The 27,016-nt window shown below is 38.3% G+C and overlaps 2 protein-coding genes across 3 annotated transcripts; one reads left to right on the forward strand and one right to left on the reverse strand.

Annotated features, from left to right (window-relative positions):
• Positions 1–574: 574 nt before the first annotated feature.
• On the reverse strand, positions 575–23,762 carry LOC125677435 (serine/arginine repetitive matrix protein 1-like). 2 transcript variants are annotated; one of them, XM_048915497.2, is made up of 15 exons: positions 23,622–23,762; positions 20,340–20,429; positions 18,980–19,102; positions 17,166–17,336; positions 16,415–16,512; positions 15,110–15,256; positions 10,639–10,806; positions 10,288–10,500; positions 9,740–9,809; positions 9,434–9,554; positions 8,192–8,273; positions 7,584–7,697; positions 5,778–7,305; positions 3,795–3,905; positions 575–1,146 (listed from the first exon to the last, which is right to left on the reverse strand). In XM_048915497.2, exons 1-15 carry the CDS (start codon positions 23,643–23,645, stop codon positions 973–975), a joined length of 3,234 nt encoding a protein of 1,077 aa, XP_048771454.2. In that variant the 5' UTR covers positions 23,646–23,762; the 3' UTR covers positions 575–972. The 2 variants fall into 2 exon arrangements, with proteins under 2 accessions (XP_048771454.2, XP_056015226.1); XM_056159251.1 differs by lacking the exon at positions 23,622–23,762 and adding an exon at positions 21,396–21,536.
• LOC125677437 (protein odr-4 homolog) lies at positions 23,661–25,247 on the forward strand. Its single transcript, XM_048915502.2, is given in 2 exon segments — positions 23,661–23,742; positions 23,745–25,247. Coding segments are annotated over 2 exon segments (1,443 nt in total). The 3' UTR covers positions 25,106–25,247.
• The last annotated feature ends 1,769 nt before the right edge of the window (positions 25,248–27,016 follow it).

The following is a 27,016-nucleotide window of genomic DNA, read 5'->3' on the forward strand; positions in this document are numbered from 1 at the left end:
CAAAGTGCAGAAAATAAAGGGCATGCCAAAACCTTGGGTAGTCTCTTCTCTAGGATTACACTTGACCTTTGGACCCAAATTTGATGGGGAAGATCTTCGTCCCATGGGTAGTCCACATGTATGATATGGTGACTGTAGGTGGAAAGGATAATGCTTTAGAGCCCAGAAACCATATTGCTACTTCGATGTCCAGTGCGCTTGATCTTTGACCTCAAAATCGATAGGGAACATCTTCGTCCCATGCGTAATCCATACACTGTATGATATGGCGACTGTAGGTGGTAAGGATAACACTTTAGATCCCGAAAACCATTGCGTCTACAGACGGACGGACGACCTGATTTCAGTCTAAACCCCACCCACCCCCAAACTTTGTTGCAGGGGGGTATAATAAGTGACCAACGAGAGGAATACTGGTCACTCCTCTAACAATATTACCTAAATTACTGACCACTGAAATAAATACTGGTCATTCCTCTAGCAATATTCCCTAAATTACTGACCACTGGAATCAATACTGGTCACTCCTCTAGCAATATTCCCTAATTACTGACCACTGACATGAATACAGCCAGCCACTACACGTTCTCTTTATTTTCAAACATTACAGATCACAATGCATCCTTCTCACATGACCACTAATAACACCATTATTTAGCTTAACAAAAATCACATAAATATAAAAACATTATAGAGTTCAAAAATTGATGCTTTAAGCATGATTGGAAATGTTCAAATTCACAAAATAATGAATAGAGAATAGGGTAAGTAAATTCGGAAGGAGTCTTTTCCCATCAGCAGCATACAATATTGTTTCCTTTCCAAATCAAAGAGATGAAGTTCACAATTAATGACATGGGAAATTCCCGTGACAAGCTGGGTGTTCCCGATTGTGTCCTGTGGGATTTCCTCCACTACGTGGGATTTCCTTCGTCAGTGACACGGCAGATTTTCCTGTCGAGTGTTTAGACTCTAATCCGAATCCTCCTCGCTGCTGTCGGACCCACTGCGCCGTTTCATGGACTTGAGCGCCTTTTCACGCAGCTGGAGTTCGCGTTCCATTTCCTCCTTAGACTGGATCGACTGCAGGGCACGCTCTCTGAGACGTTTCTCCAGTGCCTCTAAATCCTCCTGACTGTCCGAGTCCTGGAAAGTATTGGCAACATATTTAACAATGTATGGTTGCAAGTACACTGTACAGAAGTACATAAAACTGCATGGTACTTATGCAAGTATAAATCACTGTACAGTAATTATTTAAGGACAAGTATATAATACTGTACTGTATTTTCAAGTACAAGTACAAATCGCTGTACGGTAGTTATTCATGTATACAACACTGTACGGTAGTTATTCATGTATATTACACTGTACGGTAGTTATTCATGTATACAACACTGTACGGTAGTTATTCATGTATATTACACTGTATGATAGTTATTCATGTATATAACACTGTACGGTAGTTATTCATGTATATTACACTGCACGGTAGTTATTCATGTATACAACACTGTACGGTAGTTATTCATGTATACAACACTGTACGGTAGTTATTCATGTATATAACACTGTACGGTAGTTATTCATGTATACAACACTGTAGGGTAGTTATTCATGTATATAACACTGTACGGTAGTTATTCATGTATATCACACTGTATGGTAGTTATTCATGTATATCACACTGTAGGGTAGTTATTCATGTATACAACACTGTAGGGTAGTTATTCATGTATATCACACTGTAGGGTAGTTATTCATGTATACAACACTGTACGGTAGTTATTCATGTATATCACACTGTAGGGTAGTTATTCATGTATACAACACTGTAGGGTAGTTATTCATGTATATTACACTGTACGGTAGTTATTCATGTATATCACACTGTATGGTAGTTATTCATGTATACAACACTGTACGGTAGTTATTCATGTATATAACACTGCACGGTAGTTATTCATGTATACAACACTGTACGGTAGTTATTCATGTATACAACACTGTACGGTAGTTATTCATGCATATAACACTGTACGGTAGTTATTCATGCATATTACACTGTACGGTAGTTATTCATGTATATCACACTGTACGGTAGTTATTCATGTATATTTCATTGTACGGTAGTTATTCATGTATATAACACTGTACGGTAGTTATTCATGTATATAACACTGTACGGTAGTTATTCATGTATACAACACTGTACGGTAGTTATTCATGTATACAACACTGTATGGTAGTTATTCATGTATATTACACTGTACGGTAGTTATTCATGCATATAACACTGTACGGTAGTTATTCATGCATATAACACTGTACGGTAGTTATTCATGTATATTACACTGTACGGTAGTTATTCACGTATATTACACTGTATGGTAGTTATTCACATATATTACACTGTATGATAGTTATTCATGTATATTACACTGTACGGTAGTTATTCATGCATATAACACTGTACGGTAGTTATTCATGTATATTACACTGTACGGTAGTTATTCATGTATATAACACTGTATGATAGTTATTCATGTATATTACACTGTATGGTAGTTATTCATGTATATAACACTGTACGGTAGTTATTCATGTATATTACACTGTAAGGTAGTTATTCCTTTACACCCACCTAAACCTCATTTTAGATGATCCTAATCTTTGACCTACACGTTCCCCTTCCCCTCCGGAAGATTTACTGCTCTAATGTGTAACCCATCTGACCCACCCCTACGCTTAGCTGCCTGTAATTAATGACCTACATGTATATAACTCTCCCTGAAAGATAATTACCCTTAAACTGGGGTCTACCTCACCCCTTGGGCTTAATTGGGGACCTAACTCACACCCACAAGTTTTTTCTGGAACCTATTTCGCACCCCCCCCCCCCTTGGCTATATTAATAACTTACCTCACCCCCTTGGCTTTATCAATGACTAACCTAACCCCCTGGGCTTTATCAATGACTTCCCTCAACCCCCTAGGCTATATCAATGACTTCCCTCAACCCCCTAGGCTATATCAATGACTAACCTCACCCCTGGGCTTTATCAATGACTTACCTCACCCCCCTTGGGCTATATCAATGACTAACCTAACCCCTGGGCTTTATCAATGACTTACCTCGCCCCCCTGGGCTATATCAATGACTAACATCAACCACTGGGCTATATCAATGACTAACCCTCACCCCCTGGGCTTTATCAATGACTTCCCTCACCCCCCTGGGCTATATCAATGACTTACCTCATTCCCTGGGCTTTATCGATGACTTACCTCACCCCCCCGGGCTATATCAATGACTTACCTCGCCCCCCCCCCCCCCCCCCCCCCCGGGCTATATTTATGACTTACCTCACCCCCTTGGCTTTATCAATGACTTCCCTCAACCCCCTAGGCTATATCAATGACTAACCTCACCCCTGGGCTTTATCAATGACTTACCTCACCCCCTGGGCTATATCAATGACTAACATCAACCACTGGGCTATATCAATGACTTACCTCACCCCCTGGGCTATATCAATGACTTACCTCACCCCCTGGGCTATATCAATGACTTACCTCACCCCCTGGGCTTTATCAATGACTTACCTCACCCCCTGGGCTTTATCAATGACTTACCTTGCCCCCCTGGGCTATAACAATGACTTACCTTGCCCCTCTGGGCTTTATCAATGACTTACCTCGCCCTCCCTGGGCTATATCAATGACTTACTTCGCCCCCCCCTGGGCTTTATCAATGACTTACTTCGCCCCCCTGGGCTATATCAATGACTTACCTCACCCCCTTGGGCTTTAGCTGCCTTCTTGTGTTTGTGCTTCTTGTGCTTTTTGTGTTTCTTGTGCTTCTTTTTCTCCTTCTTTTTCTTCTTCTTTGACGTCTGAGATTCCTGTAATTCAAATAATACGGGATTTAATCCTAGTCATCAATTCAATGCTTTGTCTACTCCCAAAATAAATAATACGGGATTTAATCCTTGTCATCAATTCAATGCTACCTACTCGCAAAATAAATAATACGGGATTTAATCCTTGTCATCAATTCAATGTCTTGTATACTCTCAAAATAAAAATAGCCTTTGGATAGGGTTAGATACTGTTAAGGATGAAATGTTACCATACACTCTCAGATAGTTTTTAAAGTCATCTATTTATACCACACTATATGTATTAATTATTTATTGATCATAGATCCAAGTATCATTAAAAAGTATTGTTTAGTCTTCAGGTTTTTATTTACTTTTAATAAGCAGAAAGAGTTATAAACAAATAATAGGTTATCGTTAGGTTAAACAAAAGGCCCATGGGCCACATCGCTCACCTGGGCTCATATTTAAACATTTTTCCTGTATATTCGCATGTAAAACTTTTATCCCTATTGTGGCCCCAACCTACTCCCGGGGGCCATTTTTTTCAAAATTGAATCTGGACTATGTCAGGAAGCTTTCATGTAAATGTCAACTTTTCTAGCCTAGTGATTTTTCATCAGAAGATTTTTAATGATTTTCCCTATATATTTGTATGTAAAACTTCGATTCCCTATTGTTGCCTCATCTTACCCCCAGGGGCTATGATTTTAACAAACTTGAATCTGCACTCTGTCAGGAAGCTTTCATGTAAATTTCAGCTCTTCTGGCCCATTGTTTCTTGAGAAGATTTTTAAATAACCCCACCCTATTTTTGCATTTTTGTGATTGTCTCCCCTTTGAAGGGGGCATGGCCCTTCATTTGAACAATCTTGAAAGCCCTTCATCCAAGGATGCTTTTTGGCCAAGTTTGGTTATAATTGGTTCTGGAGAAGTCGAAAATGTAAAAAGTTTCAGACGGACAACAGGCGATTAGAAAGGCTCACTTGAGCTTTCAGCTCAGGTGAGCTAAAAAGAAATGAAACATCAATGCTCAATATGACTACAGTCTCAATGACATCCTTTTTGGTGATTTAAAAGTTAAATATTCATGCAGTTGCCAAAATTTGCATTGTTTACAGACAAATGACAGCAACACTACAACACTAATAGATGAAAACAGGGAAAACTTCGTTATCGCTTCCATTTTAGCATTCCAGTATTTAAAAAAAAAGTTGTAAACTAAATGACTTGATAAAAGCAATCTACATGTATGTGTACTGGCACTTTATTGAAAATCATACTTCAAGTATTCATCGTAATAACTGAAATATCAAGCAAAGTATTGTTTGTTGTATTTTATTAATTAGAACCTTAAAATGCACATTTGTGGACATGATATTACTTACAAGTTTTACTGAATCAACTCATTCCACAGGAATGCAATTAATGTATCAAAACTTCAGAAGTTAATTATTGTATGATTGATTGTATATTATTTAAACATCCCTCTCAAGAAACTTTCACTCATAATGGATTACCAGTGAAGGGCTGCAAAATTTAGGCCTAGATGCCCTTGAGCAGGGAGGGATCTTTTTTTATCATGCTACACTACACCTGTGAAATGGTACCTCGGTTTCTGTGGTCTCATCCGAAGGATCGCCCTATTTAGTTGCCTCTTACGACAAGCAAGGGGTACTGAGGACCTATTCTTACCCTGATCCCCATGGGCTGAGGAGGATTTTAAATTCATTGATATATAAATACCGATATCAATACCAGTATGAAATGAAACAGGCTTTTAATCAGTAATTATTAAAGGGTACTTTACCAGTAATTTTAAAGAACTCCTTGGTACAGTATTGATACGGAGCAATGATGTCAAAACCTACCTTTACAGACTACATAAATTCTTACCTCTGACTCACTCTCTGATACGTCCTTCTTCTCAATTTTCCGCCCGCGTGGAGCTTCATCTTCGGTTTTGTCTTCCCGGGGCTTCACCATGACAACACGCTGGTAACCCTCATCCTCCTCATCCACATAGGCCGTCCCTCTCTTGCTTCCTCGGACTTCGTCTTCTTCCCATCGTCCCCCCATTACTCGGCGCTCATACATCATCTCTTCTTCTCTCCCACGACCTCTGACCTCAGAACCCTGATCTCTGCTTCTTTTGGATTGTGGGTAATTCTCGGATTCACTGTATCCTCTGCTTCGCTTCCCACCTGGCGAATATGTCCTATCTTGAGCTAAAGGTGATCTGGATCTACCCACTGGTGATCTTGATCTTTGGCTTCTGACCTGTGGTGACCTTTGACCTCTGGCCCGTGGCGACCTAGATCTCCTGGCTGGGGGCGAAACAGATCCCCTATTCCTACGTTGTGGGGAGGGAGACGGCCGCCTTGATCGCTTCCACCTGTTATCCTCGGAGGGAGACATTCTAGGAGGACGACCCACAGGCGACCTTTCACGCCTGGATGCTTCTTTCTGAGATGACGATCTCTCTACGGGTGACCGTCGTCTGCCACTGGGTGGGGAGGGCCTCCTGCGTGAGGCTGCTTCCCAGTCTCTGGGAGATGTTGACCGCCGTTTTGGAGGGACACTGGAGTCTGAGCTCTCACTGTCACTGTCTTCTGATTCATCACACGGGGGTGGGGCTTTCTTCTGCTCTGGTGATTGTTTTGTCTCTCTTCTAGAGCTGCCTTTTGATCTTTGCAAGCCTTCCTTCTCTCTGACAGGACTTTCAGGACGCCTTTGTTTGGGTTTCGACAGAGTTTTCTCCCCTTGTTTCTTCCTTGGGGGAGGGGAAGGAGACCCCGATTCAGAGTCAGAATCATCGCTTTCTTCTTCCTCTTTCTTGGGTAAACTTCGTCCCTTTCTACTGACTGGAGATGGTTTACGTTTTCTCACAGGTTCGGGAGACTCCATCGGCGGTCTTCTGTCCGGTTTCCCACGGTCTCTCGATGTGTCATCCTTCTCTCTTCTTGGCTTAGGTGTAGAAGAGTCACTGGAATCTGATTCCGACCCTGAAGATGAACTCTCACTTTCCTCTTTTGCAGGCTTTGACCTTCTGACCTCTGGTGATCTTCGCTTGACCACTGGTGACCTTCGCCCGGCATCTGGTGACCTTTCCTGACCTCTTCGGTGCCTGTCATCAGACTTCTTCTGTAAAGACTCCCTCCGTTGTGGCGACTCCTGTCGGATGTTTCTTCGCCGGGGGTCAGGGGATCGTGATTCTCTTCTTGGTGACCCAGCGGACTCCCTTCGTCTCTGATACGATCCTTCCAAGCTGATTCGCGGTCTGGGCGGGGAATCCTGAGAATCCACTCGGCGTCTTCTTCCTGGAGACCGGTTTCTCTGGGGCGACCTGTGACGTCTAGATGGGGATCCCCAGCGTGGAGGTGGGGAATACCCACGGGAGTAACCATCCCTCCTGATGGGGCTCCTAAAATTAGAACAGATGTTACAAAAGACTAACAGGGAACCCATGTGGGCTGTACTGGAAAAGTGCTTGAAATATGCATTTAAGATAGACTTATACAGTAAGCTTTACAGACCTTATCAACCATGTAACACATGATAATGTTTTATTACAATGAAATTGTTTACCCTGCCAGCCCAGCTAGGAAACATTCCTGTGTATTCTTAAAAATACCTTAGCAAAAATATGAATGTTTATCCATTCCCATATCCAGCCATTAAAGGACCTAACTTTACATGTACCTTCTCTGGTCGTGGTATGGCGATGATCGCCTTCTGGGTCTTTGTGGTGACATGTAACGGGGTGAAGGTCGTCGGTATCTCACAGGGCTAAACCGACTGGGAGGAGGTGAACGTCTGAAATAAAATAGCCATGTGGGTTACATTTCATCACATGGGTTACATATCATCACATGGGTTACATGTATGGCTGTAAATAAAATAGCCATGTGGGTTACATATCAGGCTGTAAATGGTCCTAAATGTTAAATACCTTTAAATTACCAAGAACATCGGGCTGAATCGATACGCCCTCTTCACGATATGATACATATTGCAATAATTATGCCACGAATCAATACTTTCAATACGATACAATTTACAGAAGAAACCAACAATAACATTGAAGAAAAAAATAATTATCAAAATTCAAAATCATGATTTTAAAAGCAATATGTTTCCAAACTGCCGAATGGTAAGATGCCTGTTGGCTCTGATGTTTAAACTGATAAAGTTCACTATTAAATAAGTTCATTATAAAGCTAACTCTCATTTAAGGCTCATCTTCTGGTAACTTGGTATCACTATCAAATCCTCTCTTTCTCTTAAATCTGACCAATCAATAGCCTCACCTCCTACGGCCCGCTGGGGAATATCTACGATCTCGTCTGTGTACCGATACCGGACTTCTGCCTCGGCCAGATTTTTTTCTCTCTACAAGTAGACAAGTATACAATGACCCACTGTGAAGATTACAGTATGTGAAGACCCTTTATGTACAGTATTATTTTAAAATGATAAATATCTACGACACACAACCAAAGGAATCCTTGCTATTTATAGAGACACAATCAAGGAATCCTATTACTCAAGGACACACACTGCCTGGAAATCCGTAGTTAAATCTAGAAACTCTCCTGTATCTAGACACACTACCTGAGGATTTCTCACTATCTTATGACACACTAACTGGGGATCCCTAGCTATATTCAGACACCACAGTGTCGAAAACTGTCGGTCCAGTCAGCAAGGCCGGTACAAAATTCCCTGGACCGATAACTTGCTAGAAAATGTCAGTCCAAATGACCGTTTGAAAATATCGGCGGTGATCCAATTATTTTAGAGCTCGGGATGCAAAAGTGAAAAGTCACTCGAACAACATGGCCGCACGGCCAATCAAATTTGTGAAAAGTTTTCTACCCAGGAAAAAGCTCAGTGGTAGAGCGCTCGCTTCGTAACTGGAAGGTCGTGAGTTATGCTTGTGCCATGGTCACATCAAATCTAAGATGTAAATATATGCTCACCACACTCTCGACATTTAGCAGTGAGTCACAGGTCTTTCGGATATGACCTCCAATGTCGTGGCAGGTTTTTGTTAAAGAACTCTCACTACTACGGTCTTGGAGTCAGAGTACAAAGCATAGGTCTAAATTTGTAGTATTTCACCCACAACTGGTGATGTCTCAATAAGAGGGGAAATTCCTGACAGGATGTAAAACAAACTACTTTGTAAGAGAAGAAAAAATGCTGAACCTGGACCACTTAAAAAATTACAAAGTCTTTCATGTTGTTACTGACTTCAAAGTTGGATGGAAAATTGACCGTATTTGATATGAGTGGAAGATGCATTGCTGTTAAAACAATAAAAGGCATTTTGGTGCAGTTCTTTTTTTTCTTTCTTTCTTTCTGTGCAATACAAGGTACATGTATCTGGCCTGACAAAACTTTTTCTGGTCTGACAGAACCTTCAGCTCTGCCAGACCAAATGTCCGAAAGCGATTTAAAAATTTTGACAACTCTGAGACACTATCTGGGGATTCCTCGTTATATTTAGAAACGCACCTGGGGATTCCTCACTATATTTAGAAACACACCTGGGGATTCCTCACTGTCAGATGAGGAGGAAGAACCGCTCGATGCTACATCGTGTTTCCTGTACTGTCGCCGCTTCTGTACACCCCCCTTGTCTGGAGAACTCTCTGATCCACTCCCGTCCTGTAGTTAAATGTACAAAAATCAGACATCACAGAGACAATTTCACAATAATCATAGACCATACAGACAAAACTTGTAATATCAGGCAATACTTTCATTAGTAGGCAATAATCTCAGTATCAGCTAATAATTTCAATAGCAGGCAATCATTTCAATAGTAAGCAACACTGTAACTAATTTCGTACCTTGGCAGTCTGTTTGTGGTTGGACGGTGACGGCGACCGTGAACTGTCAGAACTACTAGAGGACCCCGAACTGTCAAAAAAAAAATTTTATCATCAAAAAAATTCCATGACACTATAACCTACAAAATACTATTATCAACAAAAGTCAACAACATTATCAACAAAAATAATTCTTAAATGATTACAATATTTCTTATATAACGCTTGGGTCAGTTTGGGTTAATAGATTCACCATTCGTCGTAAACATGGACACCATGAAATCTCCCTGATAATCATTTCAACTTTCTTTAATGGGTGCTAAGAAATCTCCATCCGAATTAATTTAAGACATGTGAAAGGTATTTGTTGTTGCAGGCTACTTTCTTTGTTTATATATATAACGTGCATAATGACAGACTCATCAATATTACTCTTCCTCGGTGCCTTCCCAATCTTTGATTAGTAACTAAAGGAGTAGCAAACATACATTGTATGCAAGATTAACATATTTTGTTTTAATCGACATACATCTTTCCTTCATTACACGTATTAAGTTCTGAAGTCTAACCTTGATTTAGCCGCACGTTTTCGCAGACTTCTCTCAGGTGATCGACCAGGGCGTGACTTCACAGGACTTCGTCGCCGTGGTGATATGCTGCGTCGTCGTGGCGACCTCCTACGTGGCGAGGGTCGTCTGTATCGTCTAGGTGAGCTACGTCTCCTGTCATAGGAACGACTGTGTGATCTTCGTCGAGGTGGAGATCGACGTCGATCTTTGGATCTAAGCCAGAAAAATAATCAGAATATATAACCAAATACAGTCATATACATACAATGTATAGATTCAATATAAAGATTAATTCAAAAGTTTACAAAAGTCACAGAAATCCCCACTTACAAATCATGACAGCATCCTTACCTGGACCTTGACCTGCGTGAATGCCGGTTTGCCGAGCGACTTCTACGTCGACTGTGTGACCTACTTCTACTTTTGGACCGGCTTGACGACTTTCTTTTCTCCTCTTCCTTGCTTGGTTTTTCTTCTTTCTTTTCTTCCACTCCGTTCTGATCTGTGGCTTCCTCACCACTGAAACATTTAAAATTGATGTCACCAACTTCTAATGAAAAGTGGTAATTCTCCCAAAATGATATTCTTAAAATCAAAACTAATCCTTTATGAAGTAGTCCTGTAAATATGCAAACTTAAAGCTCTCCAAAGATCCCAATCTGATTAAAATCAGATCCTAGAATACGCTCACAATCGCTACAATACGATCTGACATAACCCCATAGGGGGTCATGTCCGCATGACCTTTCGTTTGGAATATTCATGAGAACTATCAGCCAGTCAGATTGCGCCATACATGTACAGACAATGATGGCTATTTATGCGGTTCCTGGCAATTCATAAACAAATTGCTGTAATATCTCTCCCACGAAGTTTATTCAACACTGTAAAATTGTATATTCTCGCATAACGAATTTTAAACTTTCACAATAATGCCTAATCTATTCCGTTCATACAAACAACAAAACGTACGATATGAAATATACCCAAATTAAATTAATTATCAATTCCGATTTATGTATGAATAGGGATGGGTACGATTTGACTAGTTTTCAAGATGGTTTACTTAAATAACGCGAGGAATATAACACCAGTCGACGTAAACGGTGCATTGTGACGTCGCATCTAGCTGCGATGTTTTCTTTCAAACCAAACAATTGCAGCCATTTTCCTTGAATTGTGAACTCCATCGGGATTTTTTAGTGTTTGAATGTAAAACTTATACGGTACCAATTTTGATGCACCAGATGCACATTTCGACAAATAATGTCTCTTCAGTGATGCTCAACCGAAATGTTTGAAATCCGAAATAACAATGAAGTTTTAGAGCTATTATAGCCAAAAAACAGCATGCCAAAAAAGTGGAGTCAAATTCGTCTAAGGATAAGAGCTATGCATGAGGGAGATAATCCTTAATTTTGAAATGAGTTTCTAAATTTTATAACAGCAATTAAATATACATCTGTATGTTCAAGCTAGTAACGAAGTACTTAGCTACTGGGCTATAGAGACCCTCGGGGACTAACAGTCCACCAGCAGATGCCTCGACCCAGGGGTCATAATGTAAAACTTATACGGTACCAATTTTGATGCACCAGATGCGCATTTCGACAAATAATGTCTCTTCAGTGATGCTCAACTGAAATGTTTGAAATCCGAAATAACAATGAAGTTTATGAGCCAAAAACAGCGTGCCAAAAAAGAATGAAAACCCGCAGAGAATACAGACGTTGTTTAAATCGTATGATTTGACAGGTGTGCAGTCGTCTGTCAAACGCGCAGCCATTTTTATTGCATCTCTAACGTAAATAATGACACAAAGGTTCATGAGAGAAAAATTATTGTTGGTATAAATTGACAGAGTCAATTTGATTGGTTGAACGAAAGGTCATGCGGACGTGACCCTATATGGGGTTACATCAGATCCTAGTGTAGCGATCTAAGTGAGCGGATCTCAGGATCTGGTTTTAATCAGATTGCAAAGATCCAATACCTCATTCCAACTCACAAACCAGCGATTTTTTTCTACCCACTGGTACTGGTACCGGTACCCATTCGATTGGAAAAAATAGCGTCAAAATCGAACAAATTGGGAATTTTCTACAAATGTTTCAGCAAATGATTTTAACTAAAAGAAAAGAAAAAAGAGAAAACAAGAACTATTTATCTCTTTACAAACTTTTTACGGTAATATTTGCTGTTTTGAGACATAAGGAATCGCTGTAAGCTTGCTTTAGAATCGCTGTAGCTCTACAAAACACGCGCACTGCCATGATCTGTACTTTCGATTTAATACCGGAAGTGAACATTTCAGTTAACTTGTACGTTTCAGACTAAGTAAATTACGATGTCAGCGGTCTATTTTTCGGAAAGTAAGTTGGGAATTTTTAGTCTCAAAATTGGGAAAATCAACGGTTTTTGGCATTGGGAATGGTACTGTTTATCGGTACCAGTTATATAAGGAAAAAAATCGCTGCAAACATATGTTGAATAGTTTCTGTTTCTTTTTTACACAAGTTAAAAACAACTGATGTTTTGATTTGATTTTTTTTTAGATAGTAGCAGACTGGAAGAATCCTGTGAAGAACTTACCACTTACCAAAGACAACATAAATATTAACGTTATTATTTTGTATACTAAACAGTATATTTTCAATAGTTCATTACAAGGTAAAACACTAAATAATTTAGGTCTTCTGAACCATTTGAAAACAAAATACAGTATTTAGAGGTGTACATCTACTTATAATTCCAATCAATTATTTTTTGAAAAACAATGGTGGAACAATATATTTGAACCTATTGAATAATATATTTTTTTACTACATGTTTTATAAATTTATATTTTTTTGAGACTATTATAGCAACCTCAATAATTTTTTTGGTATAATTTCAGCTATTTTGGAAATGTATGAGTGGAGTATGAATGGTTGGTATGAATGATTATATATCACTGTACATCTTACCTTCAAAAGTATATATCATGATGCACTTAATTTCTACTTGTAAAATGGACAATGCTAATAAAAAAATAAAAATTCTAATGAAAATAGATCTGTCGTAACAGGATTAATACCCCCCCCCCCCCCCCCCCCCCCCCCCCCCAATGTGGGAAGATAAAAGGGAGATTTATGAGTATTAAGCATTAAAGTGGTTCAGATAGCATTACAGTACTAAGCTGCACAGGGTCATTTAATGACTAGGGCTGAAACAATTAATCGCGGTTCACTCCAACCGCGATTCACGGCATTCGGTTCAACATCTTCAAATTTCGATTCGGTTAATGTTTACATTTTTTTCCGGAAATAAAAAATTCAACACGGATTTGGTTTTTTACCTTACAATTTATTACAACAAAAATGGCAGACACTAACTCGGGAATCGTGATTAAAAATCTAAGGTCCCCTGTATGGAAGCATTTTGGTTTTAAAGAGAACGGAACTGCGGCAGTATGTAGAATTTGTTTCACAGAAATAACCAATGATCTTGGATATTTTATAGCATGTGATATGATAAAGACCATATTCCGTTGTTGAAAACGATGATTTTCAGGGGGAAAATGAAATAAAAACATGAAAGTTGTGTATTTTTTTTTTATTGTTTATTAAGAGTTTTTGACAACTATTGAATTGAATCGAAAATAATCGAATTGTGGCCTAAGAATCGAAAATTGAACCGAACCGTGAGGTACCTGAATCGTTTCAGCCCTATTAATGGAGGTTATAAAACTTTTTTGATCACGTTTTCATACTCAAACTCAATGCTCTAAATCGTACTCATACTCAAAAGTGAAGGTTATAAAACTTCTATAAAATCATTCTCGTACTGAAATGGAGTACAAGTTCAAGATTTTTCGAGTATGTTGTGAGCTCAGAGTTGTAATCAAAACAACCATGGCCAAGTTTGAGTATGGTAAGAGTTTAATAACCTCTTTTTATCTACACATTTCTCAAGTGGAATTTTACTGCACATCATAACTTGGGGATCATGGTTTCAAGCATTTTGTTGGTGACAAAATCTAGTCTTATTGTAATTGTGAAAATCTACAGAACTTGTCTACATACTAAATTGTAATGCCTTTCCTTAAATATAATACACTGGAACATTAACTTTGTACAAGGTTATTGTCACACAGGTAGACCAGAACAGTTTGTAGTTAGGACAGAAGTTGGAGATTTGAACAGATCGACTGACAGGCAGACATAAATGCACTCCAAATTCATTGATGAGAAAACCTCATTTAATGTTACAGTTTGCTAAGTTAAACACCATTTGATTTTGTCCTGATATGGTAACCATCAACAGCTTTCATAGAATCAGTGTATCTTTATAATAGTGAGATTGCCTTACTTGGTTTTAACCTCTGGAACCGGCTCCTCGTGTCCTTTATAATAGTGAGATTGCCTTACTTGGTTTTAACCTCTGGAACCGGCTCCTCGTGTTCTTTATAATAGTGAGATTGTCTTACTTGGTTTTAACCTCTGGAACCGGCTCCTCGTGTTCTTTATAATAGTGAGATGGCCTTACTTGGTTTTAACCTCTGGAACCGGCTCCTCGTGTTCTTTATAATAGTGAGATTGCCTTACTTGGTTTTAACCTCTGGAACCGGCTCCTCCTGTCCTTTATAATAGTGAGATTGCCTTACTTAGTTTTAACCTCTGGAACCGGCTCCTCGTGTTCTTTATAATAGTGAGATTGTCTTACTTGGTTTTAACCTCTGGAACCGGCTCCTCCTGTCCTTTATAATAGTGAGATTGCCTTACTTAGTTTTAACCTCTGGAACCGGCTCCTCGTGTTCTTTATAATAGTGAGATTGTCTTACTTGGTTTTAACCTCTGGAACCGGCTCCTCTGTCTTCTTTGGTGATCTGGATTTCCTGTCTGGAGTCGGACTCTTCTCCTTTTTCGGAGATTTGTCAGGAGATGATTCTCGCTTCCTCTTGGGACTCTTACTCTTAGATCTCGATCTCCTAAAATTACCAGGCAGATTTCTCTTGTAAGAAATTTACAAACTTAAGAACTTTACTAACACACAATTACATATAGAGTATTTGGGTTCAAACCTTTGTACATGTATGTTATCATTACAATAGAATATAAACCAATTAACCTTCCAACCTTTTCTCTCCCAGCTAACATATAAATGTTGTAAAAATTTCATTCGATATGTGCTTGTACAAACATCTGAATCTACTCAGAATATTGCTGCCCAAACAGTTAACAAGTTTTCCTCAGAGTTAAAATGAGACTGATCACAAAATCTGGCAGCACTATCTTTTTCATATTGTTCCGTCTCTCTTTTTAGAACACATAATTTACCCAACAGAGCTCCTCATCCCATCAAAATCTTTTAAGATGCAATTAAGACTTCACGAAACATATTAAAATCTCCCCCCCCCCTCTTCCACGAAGAATTTACCTTCACCAGTGTTTTCCATCCATTTCATTTGAACAGGCCCATTTAGAATTGTAACAGGCCGGGGGGGGGGATTCCCCCCATGAAATTTTGGAAAATTAGACGCAAAATCCTGCATTCCGAGGCAAAATGACCCTTGTTCATATGCCACTTTCTAACCTACATTTTTAAATATATACCAAAGGGTTGAACATTTTTTTTTACCTCAGACAAGTTAGTCACAATGGTGTGAAATACACACATTTCCGATGTTTTGACTGGAAGAAATCATGTAATGTATTCGTTCGACGCTTCATTATTTTTCACTGCCATTTGCTTCTCCCGCGCAAGGCGAGTTTAAAATATCGTCCAATCAAAATCGCCGTTTCAAAAAGCTCTCGATAAAAACATAAACAAGAAATATGAAAGATATTTATAGCCAACCAATTGCTATTGCATACATTCTTTGCAAAGATCGATCGTGTAAATCAACATCACTGAAATAGACAACATATTTTTTGATTTTTTTTAATATTTGAACCGGCCAGAAAATCGTTTGAAACGGTCAATTTGGCCGGCGGCCGGTTCTTTGGGAAAACACTGCTTCACCATCTTGATCTTATCCCTTTCATAAGGCAGTGCAAAGAATTGAGCTATAGTTTGTGTTCTTCCTTCCCTAGAATACAGGATGAAGAACTGACATTCCTAACATCTACTCCCCCCACCCCCTTACCTTCTCGACCTCTTCTCTTTCTCCTCTTGCTCACGGAGTGTTTCTCTTATTTGTTCTTCGTGCTTCTTTAAATTAGCCTGGATTCTTTCTTGCTCAGCCTAAGACAAATATACATAAAATACATTACATGGCAATAAATATCGCAAAATGAGACATCAAATTAATTTGTGTTCCTCCTACTTTTTGTGTATGATAATTTGGTAAATATCTCAAAATTCATGGAAAACATTTCATGAAAAAGAAATTAATTTAGAAATTTATAAAGGCACAACATTTCACCTAGACTTGTCCTTAAGGAACCAATGATCTGCATAGTTTATCCTTAGTGTAGCATATTCAAAATTCAGCACAAGCTTGAAACACATTCATCACACTTCTACAATCCTTGAGCTACAGTTCTACATCAGACTATGATTGCATTTATGCTTATCCAAATGACCTTCAGTGAAGACCATAAAACACTACAAAGTTGTAAGCAAACACAAACTTTTTGTATCTCTCTGTTACAATGTTAGGGCTTGGACAAAAATGCCCCCCCCCCCCCCCCCCCCCCTGTGAATTTACCTTTTGATTAAATGGCAAACCCTTTGGCCATAAGTAACCTTTGTTCCAAGAAGTTAGTGCCTTAAATGTATCTGAATTACTGACAAAAATAGACTGGGTAGAACACAGTAATTCCTTAATATACCCCCCCCCCCCCCAAATCTCCAACCCCCCCCCCCCCCCCTTCCAAGGATGAAACAACCATGACCTTTTTCCTTTTAATTTCCTCTTTCTTCTGCTCTACAAATTTGGCTGGAATCCCCCCAATATTGTCTTGGGCGCTACACAGATGCTCCCAGAGTTCTCCAAGAAAAACCCGTGCATTCTTTGGGTTTAGGAAGCCAGTCAGATTGATCTGCATATCCTTGGGATCCGGAAACTGTAACGACACAGGGAAGATTCCACATTAACATCATGTGACAGGTCAGTCATTTCACCTGGTTAAGGTGTACTACTTACCTGCTAGTTACTCAATTTTCCTTCAACATAACAGATCATTTGTTGCTCATCTTAAAGCATCAATATTTATTCACCTTTTTCCGATGATGAACTGTTAACCCAATTTCAAAATTGGATAAAAAAAATTACCCCTTTTTTTTTTCTTTTTTTTAAACTTAAATTCAGATTTCAAATTGTTAGATCGACTGAATTTTTCATAATCACAAAAAGTTACAAAACTTCATCAATATCTTAAAAATTTCAAAAGAGAAATTATACAACTCATAATGAGCTGGGAAACGGAACTCAATGATAACCAAAAAAAAAAAGAAAATGTCATGACAAATATGATGATCAGGTTTTCCACCGATAAGATGGCTATTGCCAGCCCTTTAATACATCGCCATCGCAAACTTCCAAACTTCTGACAATTCCATTATTTCATCCTTCCTATTCCTGATTTGTCTTCCCTTGATAATCCTAGTCTCTGAAACGTTTATATGCATACACAGTAGAGCCCTCTGCAAGCGTCCCTCTAACACTGATGTGCTGGAATAAAAAGTCATCCATAAGCCTTCAAACTCACTCCACTGGTGTTAATTTCACGTCTAACATGTTCTTTTATCACCGTTTATTTAATCTTAAGAGTTTTTCGGCTCTCGCTTTTTTTTTTTTATCTAACCTGAATCCTCTTCTCGTCCTGATCACGTGTTCCCTCCCAACACACAAACACTGGTGTTACAATGTCAAAACATTACAAAAATTCCCTTCTCTTTATTTTTACCTTCTTAAATCCCAAAAATGAAAGGTATTTAAATTGTGCATTGATTAAAAAAGTTGGCCAAAAATGTAATTTTGGAACAACAAAAATGGAAGTATTCAAAGATACCAATACATTCGCTTGATCACAATTTTTTTTTCTGTTTTCATTATTATTTTTGGGTCGAGTTTTCTGAAATATTTCCAAAGGGATTCAACTCTAGGTGGATTGTTGTTCTACACAGAGTTATCTGCCCTTGATGAGAAGTGAGGCATACTTAACTTGTGCCAGACAAACTCGACTGGTGCTCCTCCTGTATAGAATTATAATGTCGGCTTTATGAGGCAGGGACAGAGAATCACTGCTGTTTCAGTGGAAGGAATAATCAAAACTGTAAGTCATCCAATCACAATCAAGGAACATTTCATCCAATCAAATTCATTCAATTTCAACCAATCATAATAGCATGTACAATCTATACTTCTTGTGTTGTTCCAGTGCTTGTTGAACTTGTGTAATCTTTTTAGAAAATCAAATGTGAAATTTCAAACTTTGTCAGAATATTATTTCTTAAGAATATTAAGGAACATGATTACAAATACTTAGACAACATTTTGACAGTTCTACAAGCACTGGTACAATAACAGTAACCCCAAATATATACATTCCATTATCATTTACTTTCTTCACTAAAACATAATGTACAAGATTTGTACGCTCCTAAAGCATGATTGAAAATCAGTCAAACCTTCTCAATATAAAATCTCAATAATTTCAATAATGCAAAGCTTCAGAGACCAATGAAAGTTGTAAATTGTTCTCACCCTGGGTTCCAGCTGATTGTAGACAAACTCCACTAATACATCATCTTCAATTCCCAGTAACTCTGTTATCCTCTGTGCTATCCACGGCTTAATTGTGTCAACATTCACTTTAGACATATCAACCTAAATAAATCAATCACATTGTCAGTTTACTAGACCAGCACTGAGCCTTACAATATCAAACTAAACAAGAGGCACATGGGCCACATAGCTCACACGAGTCACCTTGGCCCATATCAGCAATTTTCTTTAACCCATTTTAGGTCCGAATACTGGCCCTTTCTCCTCCCAAAAATTACCAATTTTTTCCCAATATCACTTTTCCCAATAATAAAAACTGACGAAAAACGTATTTGTTAAAACATAAGTTGATGTGAATAGTTTATGTACAACATGACGACGCATCAATTCTAGATGATTTAAAAAGAATTTAGAAAGAATAGACAAAAATTTTAAGAGCTTAAAGAAAAGAAAGTTAAATATGTAAAATGAAAGAAGAATGACATCACGTTGTGTTTGATTTCTTGTTTAATGTGATATATTTAGCATATTTACAATAATGACTACAAACCCCAAATCGCACATCAGTGGTAGAAGTTAGCAGTAATGTGAAGTGGTAAACTTTCTCATCATTGAATGTGCATCTATGTCTGTCTGTCTGTCAGTGGTAAACTGTATGTGAAGGGGGAGGGAGGGGGGTTCAACTAAAGCAAAAACTGGTGAAGACAATTTATTGTTTTGTCTGGACTTACTAACCAATTTACACTATTCATTATCTTCATTTTCTCTGTTGAGTCTTTCCTTGAAAGGCTAAATGTAGTGACATACTTAGTGTTAAATCTAAAGCAAACTAGCAAGGCGCCCCACCATGCCCTTTTTAATTGCACCATGCCCTTTTTTCTCTATAAATTTTTAAAAAATATTTGTGAATATTTAACATTGTTCTTTATATCACAAGGTTGAATGAAAAGTTTAAAGTCAAGACAGAAGGTATTAACTTTTAAGAGACTAAATGACTATTCTATTTCTATTACTATCATAGTATGATACAATGAAAGCGCCCCAAAACTGTCTTGCCGCAACAAAAGTGCCCTTTTGAATATAAGATATGTGTGCCCTCTCTAGATCCTAGATTTAACACTAAATACTACACATGTAACAGTGATGTACTATACATGTAACAGTGATGTACTATACATGTAACAGTGATGAACTACACATGTAACAGTGATGAAATATACATGTAACAGTGATGTACTACACTGATGTACTACACATGTAACAGTGATGAAATATACATGCAATAGTGATTTAATGGCAGTAATGATACAAAAGTACTGGTTACTGATGTAATACACACCTTTTTTTCTAGTCCATCATTGAACTTCATTGACTTCATCAACTTTTTCTTTTTGTCGCTGAATCGATTGTCCTGATCCGCCGTCGTACCCTGTCAAAATTTGTTTCATAAATACATTGTGGATAACCTCACATTTCCCTGCCTTTTCCAGGGATTTTTTAAGGTCTGTAGAGGACTGAAATTTTACCCCGAAGGATGATTAATATAAAAGATCACAAATCAAAAGCTGTTTGTTTTTTGTTAAGAACTCATCACTAGGGATACTTCAAGTATTTACCTATGTTCTTAGTGGGGCTAGGACAATTTCAGGGTTAACTAGATTTGGTTCAGTTTTGATTTTAACAGCATGGTTCATTTTTTTCTGATTCAGTTCATGTTAGGTCAATTTAACTGATGACAGAGCAAAAATTAACATTTCTCATCAGAAATATACTTATTTTAATTTCATCTCAGTTTTATTTAAAGTATGTTGTAATTTGTATTTATCATACCTATCTATATATATCTCTGCATGCAATAACTTTAATGGATTAAAGAAATCTTTAAGTCTGATAAAATTTGTTCATAAATGTGCAGTATAATATACATCAAAAAAACCTATGATTGATCTAAAATGTACGTCATTAATTTCATTCATATTTCAAAATTCAACATTTCTATCATCTGGCAACTAGCTAATCAAGGGTTTTTGAAGGTGATCATTTGGGAGTCTTAGAAAACCTTTCCTTTCTTCATTCACTTCTCTCTCATAATCCATGTTAACGGTCAGAACATTTTAACCGTGTCATTATCATTAAATGTACAATGTTGATTTCACCCCCATACTGACCGAGATGTGATAAATGTCGTGTAATTTTGGAAAAAACTGCAATGATCTGAGTGGTGAAAATAGTAATGTAAATCTCATTGCATGTTTTGACAGTTAACATGATAAGCAGAACACGTGGATAGTTCTTATCTATTCATTAGGATATAATTTAATCAGAATGGATATTATATAGTGTACATGTACTTTATTTAATGCAACAGTAAACGGAAGTTCAAACTATCGATTACCTTATCGATAGTTTGCAGCTGATTCGATAATCGATCGTAACTTTGATCCAATTTTGCAACACTTTTATCAGTGCATCGAATCAAATGGTATGATTTTTCAGTGACAGCCCCATCTTTTAGCTTCATTGCACACCTAACAAAACAATCGTCTCGTCAAATGAAGAACTCAATTTTGTATCAAGCATATTTTTTGTGGTGAATCTGTTTGTGAAATTTGAATTAAAGGGACTGGTTCATGTTTTTCGAAAGAAATGTTTTTCATCTTTTATGATAGAAATTAAAACTATAACTCATTTAATGTTGACAACCACAATTTGGACCATATGATAATGAATGCAAGGATAAGAACAATTCTGTGTTATGTAAACAAAGACTGAGTCTTTTTATGTAAACAAACCAGTGAAACATTAATTTTGTTTGTAATTTTAAAGCATCTTCATTTTGTACAACCACAAATTTTAACTTTTAAATGACACATTTTACCTTAAGTATACTTGAGATGTGATATATGATAAACTTGACCAATATCCATTTATTTTGAAAACCTCGTAAACAATAACACATCTCAATCTTTGTTTTCAAAACAAATAATAAACTCTTTATAATGGGCTTCCGTCATGATGAGTAACCTTAATTTTTTTGTGAAACCCTTTAAACATATTAGACTGATCATTTAAAGTGAAAAACACAATTTGGAGGGAAATCGTGAATCAGTCCCTTTAAAAAAACAACATTCCAATAAAAAACTCCAACAGTACTAGTGTATCTCTGTACTAGGGTATTTCATGATTGCACACACTTTGTAAAATGGATATCAAATGATGTTTGATAAAATGACCCTTTGGTGAAAAATGTACCCTATGACAATATTCCATATTTGATCTCATCAAAGAAAAAAAGTTGGGACAGTGAAATCAAGCAGAGACCTAAGAAAACATGATTTACACAGAGTGTTTTGGGGTCCTCCATTTCATTACATGACCGACTCGCACAAACATATCTCTGGCCAGGCCAGATGTTGCAGCATGTGCGAATATATGTGTCATAACTTTTAATATCATGATTCATAGAGGCTTAAGCTAACCCGAATGTTGCCGAGTAATCCATAATTCCTAATACTCTTTCCACCCCACATCTAAATTATGACATTGTGTGGGGGCAAAGCCAGGAGGAAGCTATATGGAAAAGTGGGAATTCAGAAACACCTATTTTGCCAACACTTTTACAACTACTTCGCAGATCTCGCCTCTGCAGGGCTTACAGCTAACTTTTTATGTCACCAGTCCAGCCGGACTGATGGGGTATAATTTCAACCAGTCCGCAGAAAAATTTACCAGTCCAAGAGTTTTCCAGAAATAATTAAACATATTCCGTTAATGTTATTGAAATGGAATTTAACCCAATATGCCTCAGACAATATTGTAACACTTATGTAGTATTTATATTTAAGAATCAGATTCGTCTGATATCTACAGAGCATGCCAAATGTGTATATAAGATTTCATAAGTATATTTTCCAAAATGGTGCTTTAGAAAATTCACCAGTCCAATCGGACTGACTAATAAAAATGTCAGTCAGTCCGCCAGACTTTTAACCAGTCACAGACTGACGGGCATATGTTAATTCCGAGCTGGATGATTATTTTATAAGTTATTCATGACTATTTCGTTTAAACTACACTCTCACCAACAAATGAAGCATTGCTTTGATGTTGGTCACCTTCTCATTAAAACACGAAATTCCAGTTGGGGTCTATGTATCATGTTTTAAGCGGCAATAACACTTTAATAGTCAGTATTAACTTTTAGAATAACCATTCGATTACAGAATCCTACCACCCCGGGAAATGGGGTTGCAAAAAGTTTCCAAGCGAAAGTGAGAGTAGCGACACTAGAGTGTGCACTAGCTTGTAGACAGAGTAGATGGTGTCGCTAAAGTCCCACTTTTCAATAATGACCTCCACTCTAACTCTCCCCCTGACACATGTCACAATGTAAATTCGGGTAAGAGTAAAAGGTATCTCGGATTAGTCGCCCACAATGGCATTCCATGCGCCATTCGGAGTTTTTTTTTTTTTTATTGCAAAGCAGTAAGTAATGTTAGCAGAATACATCTGCTTCTCACGCGCATCTACCGAAAACAATTGTACGATACACTGATAGATTAATTCTGCCTCAATTTAACCCAATTAAATCATGAAAAAACAATAAACATAGAGGGGAAACCTTGAAAAATCCTGCGTCAGTCATCCTGCACACTCCAATATGGCCGTCGACTGTGTACCACAATGCACTTCACCGGTAGTTGAAGACCACGTGTGCACTTTCATTTTCAATGACGACGCAAAATTATGGGGAAAACAGTCGTAGCAGATGATCAGCCACAGAACTACATCTACGAAGTTTTGAAGTCCGGAAAATGGTGTATCGGTTTGATAATTGGACAACTGACGTCACAGAGGGATTTTGTAGTAAAACTTATCCGCACACCAGAGCCTGTGGAGGATGATTGCAAGGACGATGAGGAATCGTCATCACCATCAAAGAAAAGAAGACGAAGCCGACCCGACAGTCTAATGGGCGTAGACGAACAATGGATGGTGCTTCACGCAAAACAGGTCACTCGAATGTTGCCTGGGGGAATTGACGTCATTGGACTCTTTGTGGTGGCTCCGCCTAAAATGATGCAGCAAGCGCAACCTAAACTACGTCAGATGCTGTTTGCCATCCATAAAGCTCAGAAAAGATCCTTTCCCATCGAAAATGACCAGACTATTACAGACCGTGTTCTGCTTCAGGTTTGTTCAGAAACGAAAAAGTTTACTTGTCGTTCCTTGGACGTGTCTGACCCTAAAAGCGACTTAAAACCAGCTGACTGGAAAGTTCAGTCGACAGCAGAATCCTGGCACAAGCTAGAGTCCCGTGTCAGTGTAAATATTCACGTCAACATCCCGCAAAAAAACCAAGATCAGCTGTTTTTTAAGCGGATTCAGAGTGCCATACTGCCTTATTGCCAGAGAATTCAGGAGAGTGTTGTGCTGATAAATGACCAGTTACGCAGCGGTCAGGATCCACTCAGCTCATCACAACCTGAGGGGAAGAGAGGTAAAGGGAGAAACACGGCCATGATGAAGAAAGAGACCATGAAGGTCGAATTTCTAACTCAGCTGGAATCAAGCATTTCAACAGCTCCAGTAATCGAGGACTGCAGCTCACGCATGACCATTAAAGGCTGTATAAGTTGTCGAGCCTTCGTACACTCCCGTTCAACAGTGGATGAAGCAACATATGCAATAAAATCAGACTTCATCCGAAGTTTAATTAGTCGCTGTGAATTACTTAGTGAGGACATTGATGTTATTGAAGAGGACACAAAAGTCAAAGAACTTTACGATACACCAGTCCGAGTATTTGGATGTATTCCAGCATCCTCCATCGAATTTTGCGATTACATGTTTCAGGATGAAAAAATTGAAGAGGTTACTGACAGAATTAAGGAACTGCTTGATGTCATGGTAACAGAGAATGATCTTGACCTGTCAAGTGAAAAAGTGGCCACAGAAGACGACTGGTCAACAGCCCAAGATTCCCCACCAGAAAAACTGACTGATGAGAATTTAGAAGTCCAAGCGAAAGAAATTCCTATGGGTGTAATCATCAGTGTGCTAGTGTTGATTTTAGCTGTTGTGTTGTATACTGTTATAACTTAGGTTGTAACGGTCAACAATGTCGAGTGTTCCGTGGCATAATTGATAACCTTATTCTGTATGTATGTGGAAAAAATCTGTTCAGATACTGAGCTGATGTTACCTGTTAAATGTTGTACTGTTACAATAAAACTACACAAGTGTTTTATTTACTTACTTGCATGTGTTTCTTTGAAAAACTGAATCCGCTGCTATGGTACTTGATAGGAAGACACATTCACTGGTCAAAATATGATACATGTAGGGCTGTCACCATTTCCAAAATCAGTCAGTTCAGGATTTTTTTTAATTTCGGGTCAGGTTTATATAATATGACTATGTATTTTAAAATTTTAGCATACTGTATTAAAAAACCTTCATTTGTTTTGACTGCTTATAATCATCAGTGAATATTACTCTGGTCAATGTTCTATTACTACTACTACTGGACTGTGGTCAGTGTTCTATTACTACTACTGGACTGTTGACAGTGTTCTATTACTATTACTGGACTGTGGTCAGTGTTCTATTACTACTACTGGACTGTGGTCAGTGTTCTATTACTACTACTACTGGACTGTGGTCAGTGTTCTATTACTACTACTGGACTGTTGACAGTGTTCTATTACTATTACTGGACTGTGGTCAGTGCTCTATTACTACTGCTGGACTGTGGTCAGTGTTATATTACTACTACTGGACTGTGGTCAGTGTTCTATTACTACTACTGGACTGTGGTCAGTGCTCTATTACTACTACTGGACTGTGGTCAGTGCTCTATTACTACTACTGGACTGTGGTCAGTGTTCTATTACTACTACTGGACTGGTCAGTGTTCTAATACTACTACTCACTGACCTGGACTGTGGTCAGTGTTCTATTACTACTGCTGGACTGTGGTCAGTGTTCTATTACTACTACTGGACTGTGGTCAGTGTTCCATTACTACTACTGAACTGTGGTCATTGTTATATTACTACTACTGGACTGTGGTCAGTGTTCTATTACTACTCCTGGACTGTGGTCAGTGTTTTATTACTAATACTGGACTGGTCAGTGTTCTATTACTACTCCTGGACTGTGGTCAGTGTTTTATTACTAATACTGGACTGGTCAGTGTTCTATTATTACTACTGGACTGTGGTCAGTGTTCTATTACTACTACTGGACTGTTGACAGTGTTCTATCACTACTACTCACTGACCTGGACTGTGGTCAGTGTTCCATTACTACTACTAGACTGTGGTCAGTGTTACATTACTACTACTGGACTGTGGTCAGTGTTCTATTACTACTACTGGACTGTGGTCATTGTTATATTACTACTGGACTGTGGTCAGTGTTCTATTACTACTACTGGACTGTGGTCAGTGTTCTATTACTACTATTGGACTGTGGTCAGTGTTTTATTACTACTGGACTGTGGTCAGTGTTCTATTACTACTATTGGACTGTTGACAGTGTTCTATCACTACTACTCACTGACCTGGACTGTGGGCAGTGTTCTATTACTACTACTGGACTGTGGTCAGTGTTCTATTACTACTGCTGGACTGTGGTTAGTGTTCTATTACTACTACTGGACTCTGGTCAGTATTCTATTACTACAACTGGACTGTGGTCAGTGCTCTATTACTACTACTGGACTGTGGTCAGTGTTCTATTACTACTACTGGACTGTGGTCAGTGTTCTATTACTACTACTGGATTGTGGTCAGTGTTCTATTACTACTGCTGGACTGTGGTCAGTGTTATATTACTACTACTGGACTGTGGTCAGTGTTCTATTACTACTACTGGACTGTGGTCAGTGTTCTATTACTACTACTGGACTGGTCAATGTTCTATTACTACTGGACTGTGGTCAGTGTTCTATTACTACTACTGGACTGTAGTCAGTGTTTTTAGGTCACCTGAATTCATTCAGGTGACCTA

Source organism: Ostrea edulis, chromosome 3 (assembly GCF_947568905.1).
Source record: "Ostrea edulis chromosome 3, xbOstEdul1.1, whole genome shotgun sequence".
Classification (NCBI taxonomy): Eukaryota; Metazoa; Mollusca; class Bivalvia; order Ostreida; family Ostreidae; genus Ostrea; species Ostrea edulis.

Coding starts and splice junctions, on each gene's coding strand:
- LOC125677435 (XM_056159251.1), bottom strand. CDS start 21,521: ATGAAGCTAAAAGATGGGGCTGTCACTGAAAAATCATACCATTTGATT. Junction 20,430..21,395: donor AGCTGCAAACTATCGATAAG/GTAATCGATAGT, acceptor AAATTTTGACAG/GGTACGACGGCGGATCAGGA. Junction 10,501..10,638: donor TCACGCAGGTCAAGGTCCAG/GTAAGGATGCTG, acceptor TTTCTGGCTTAG/ATCCAAAGATCGACGTCGAT.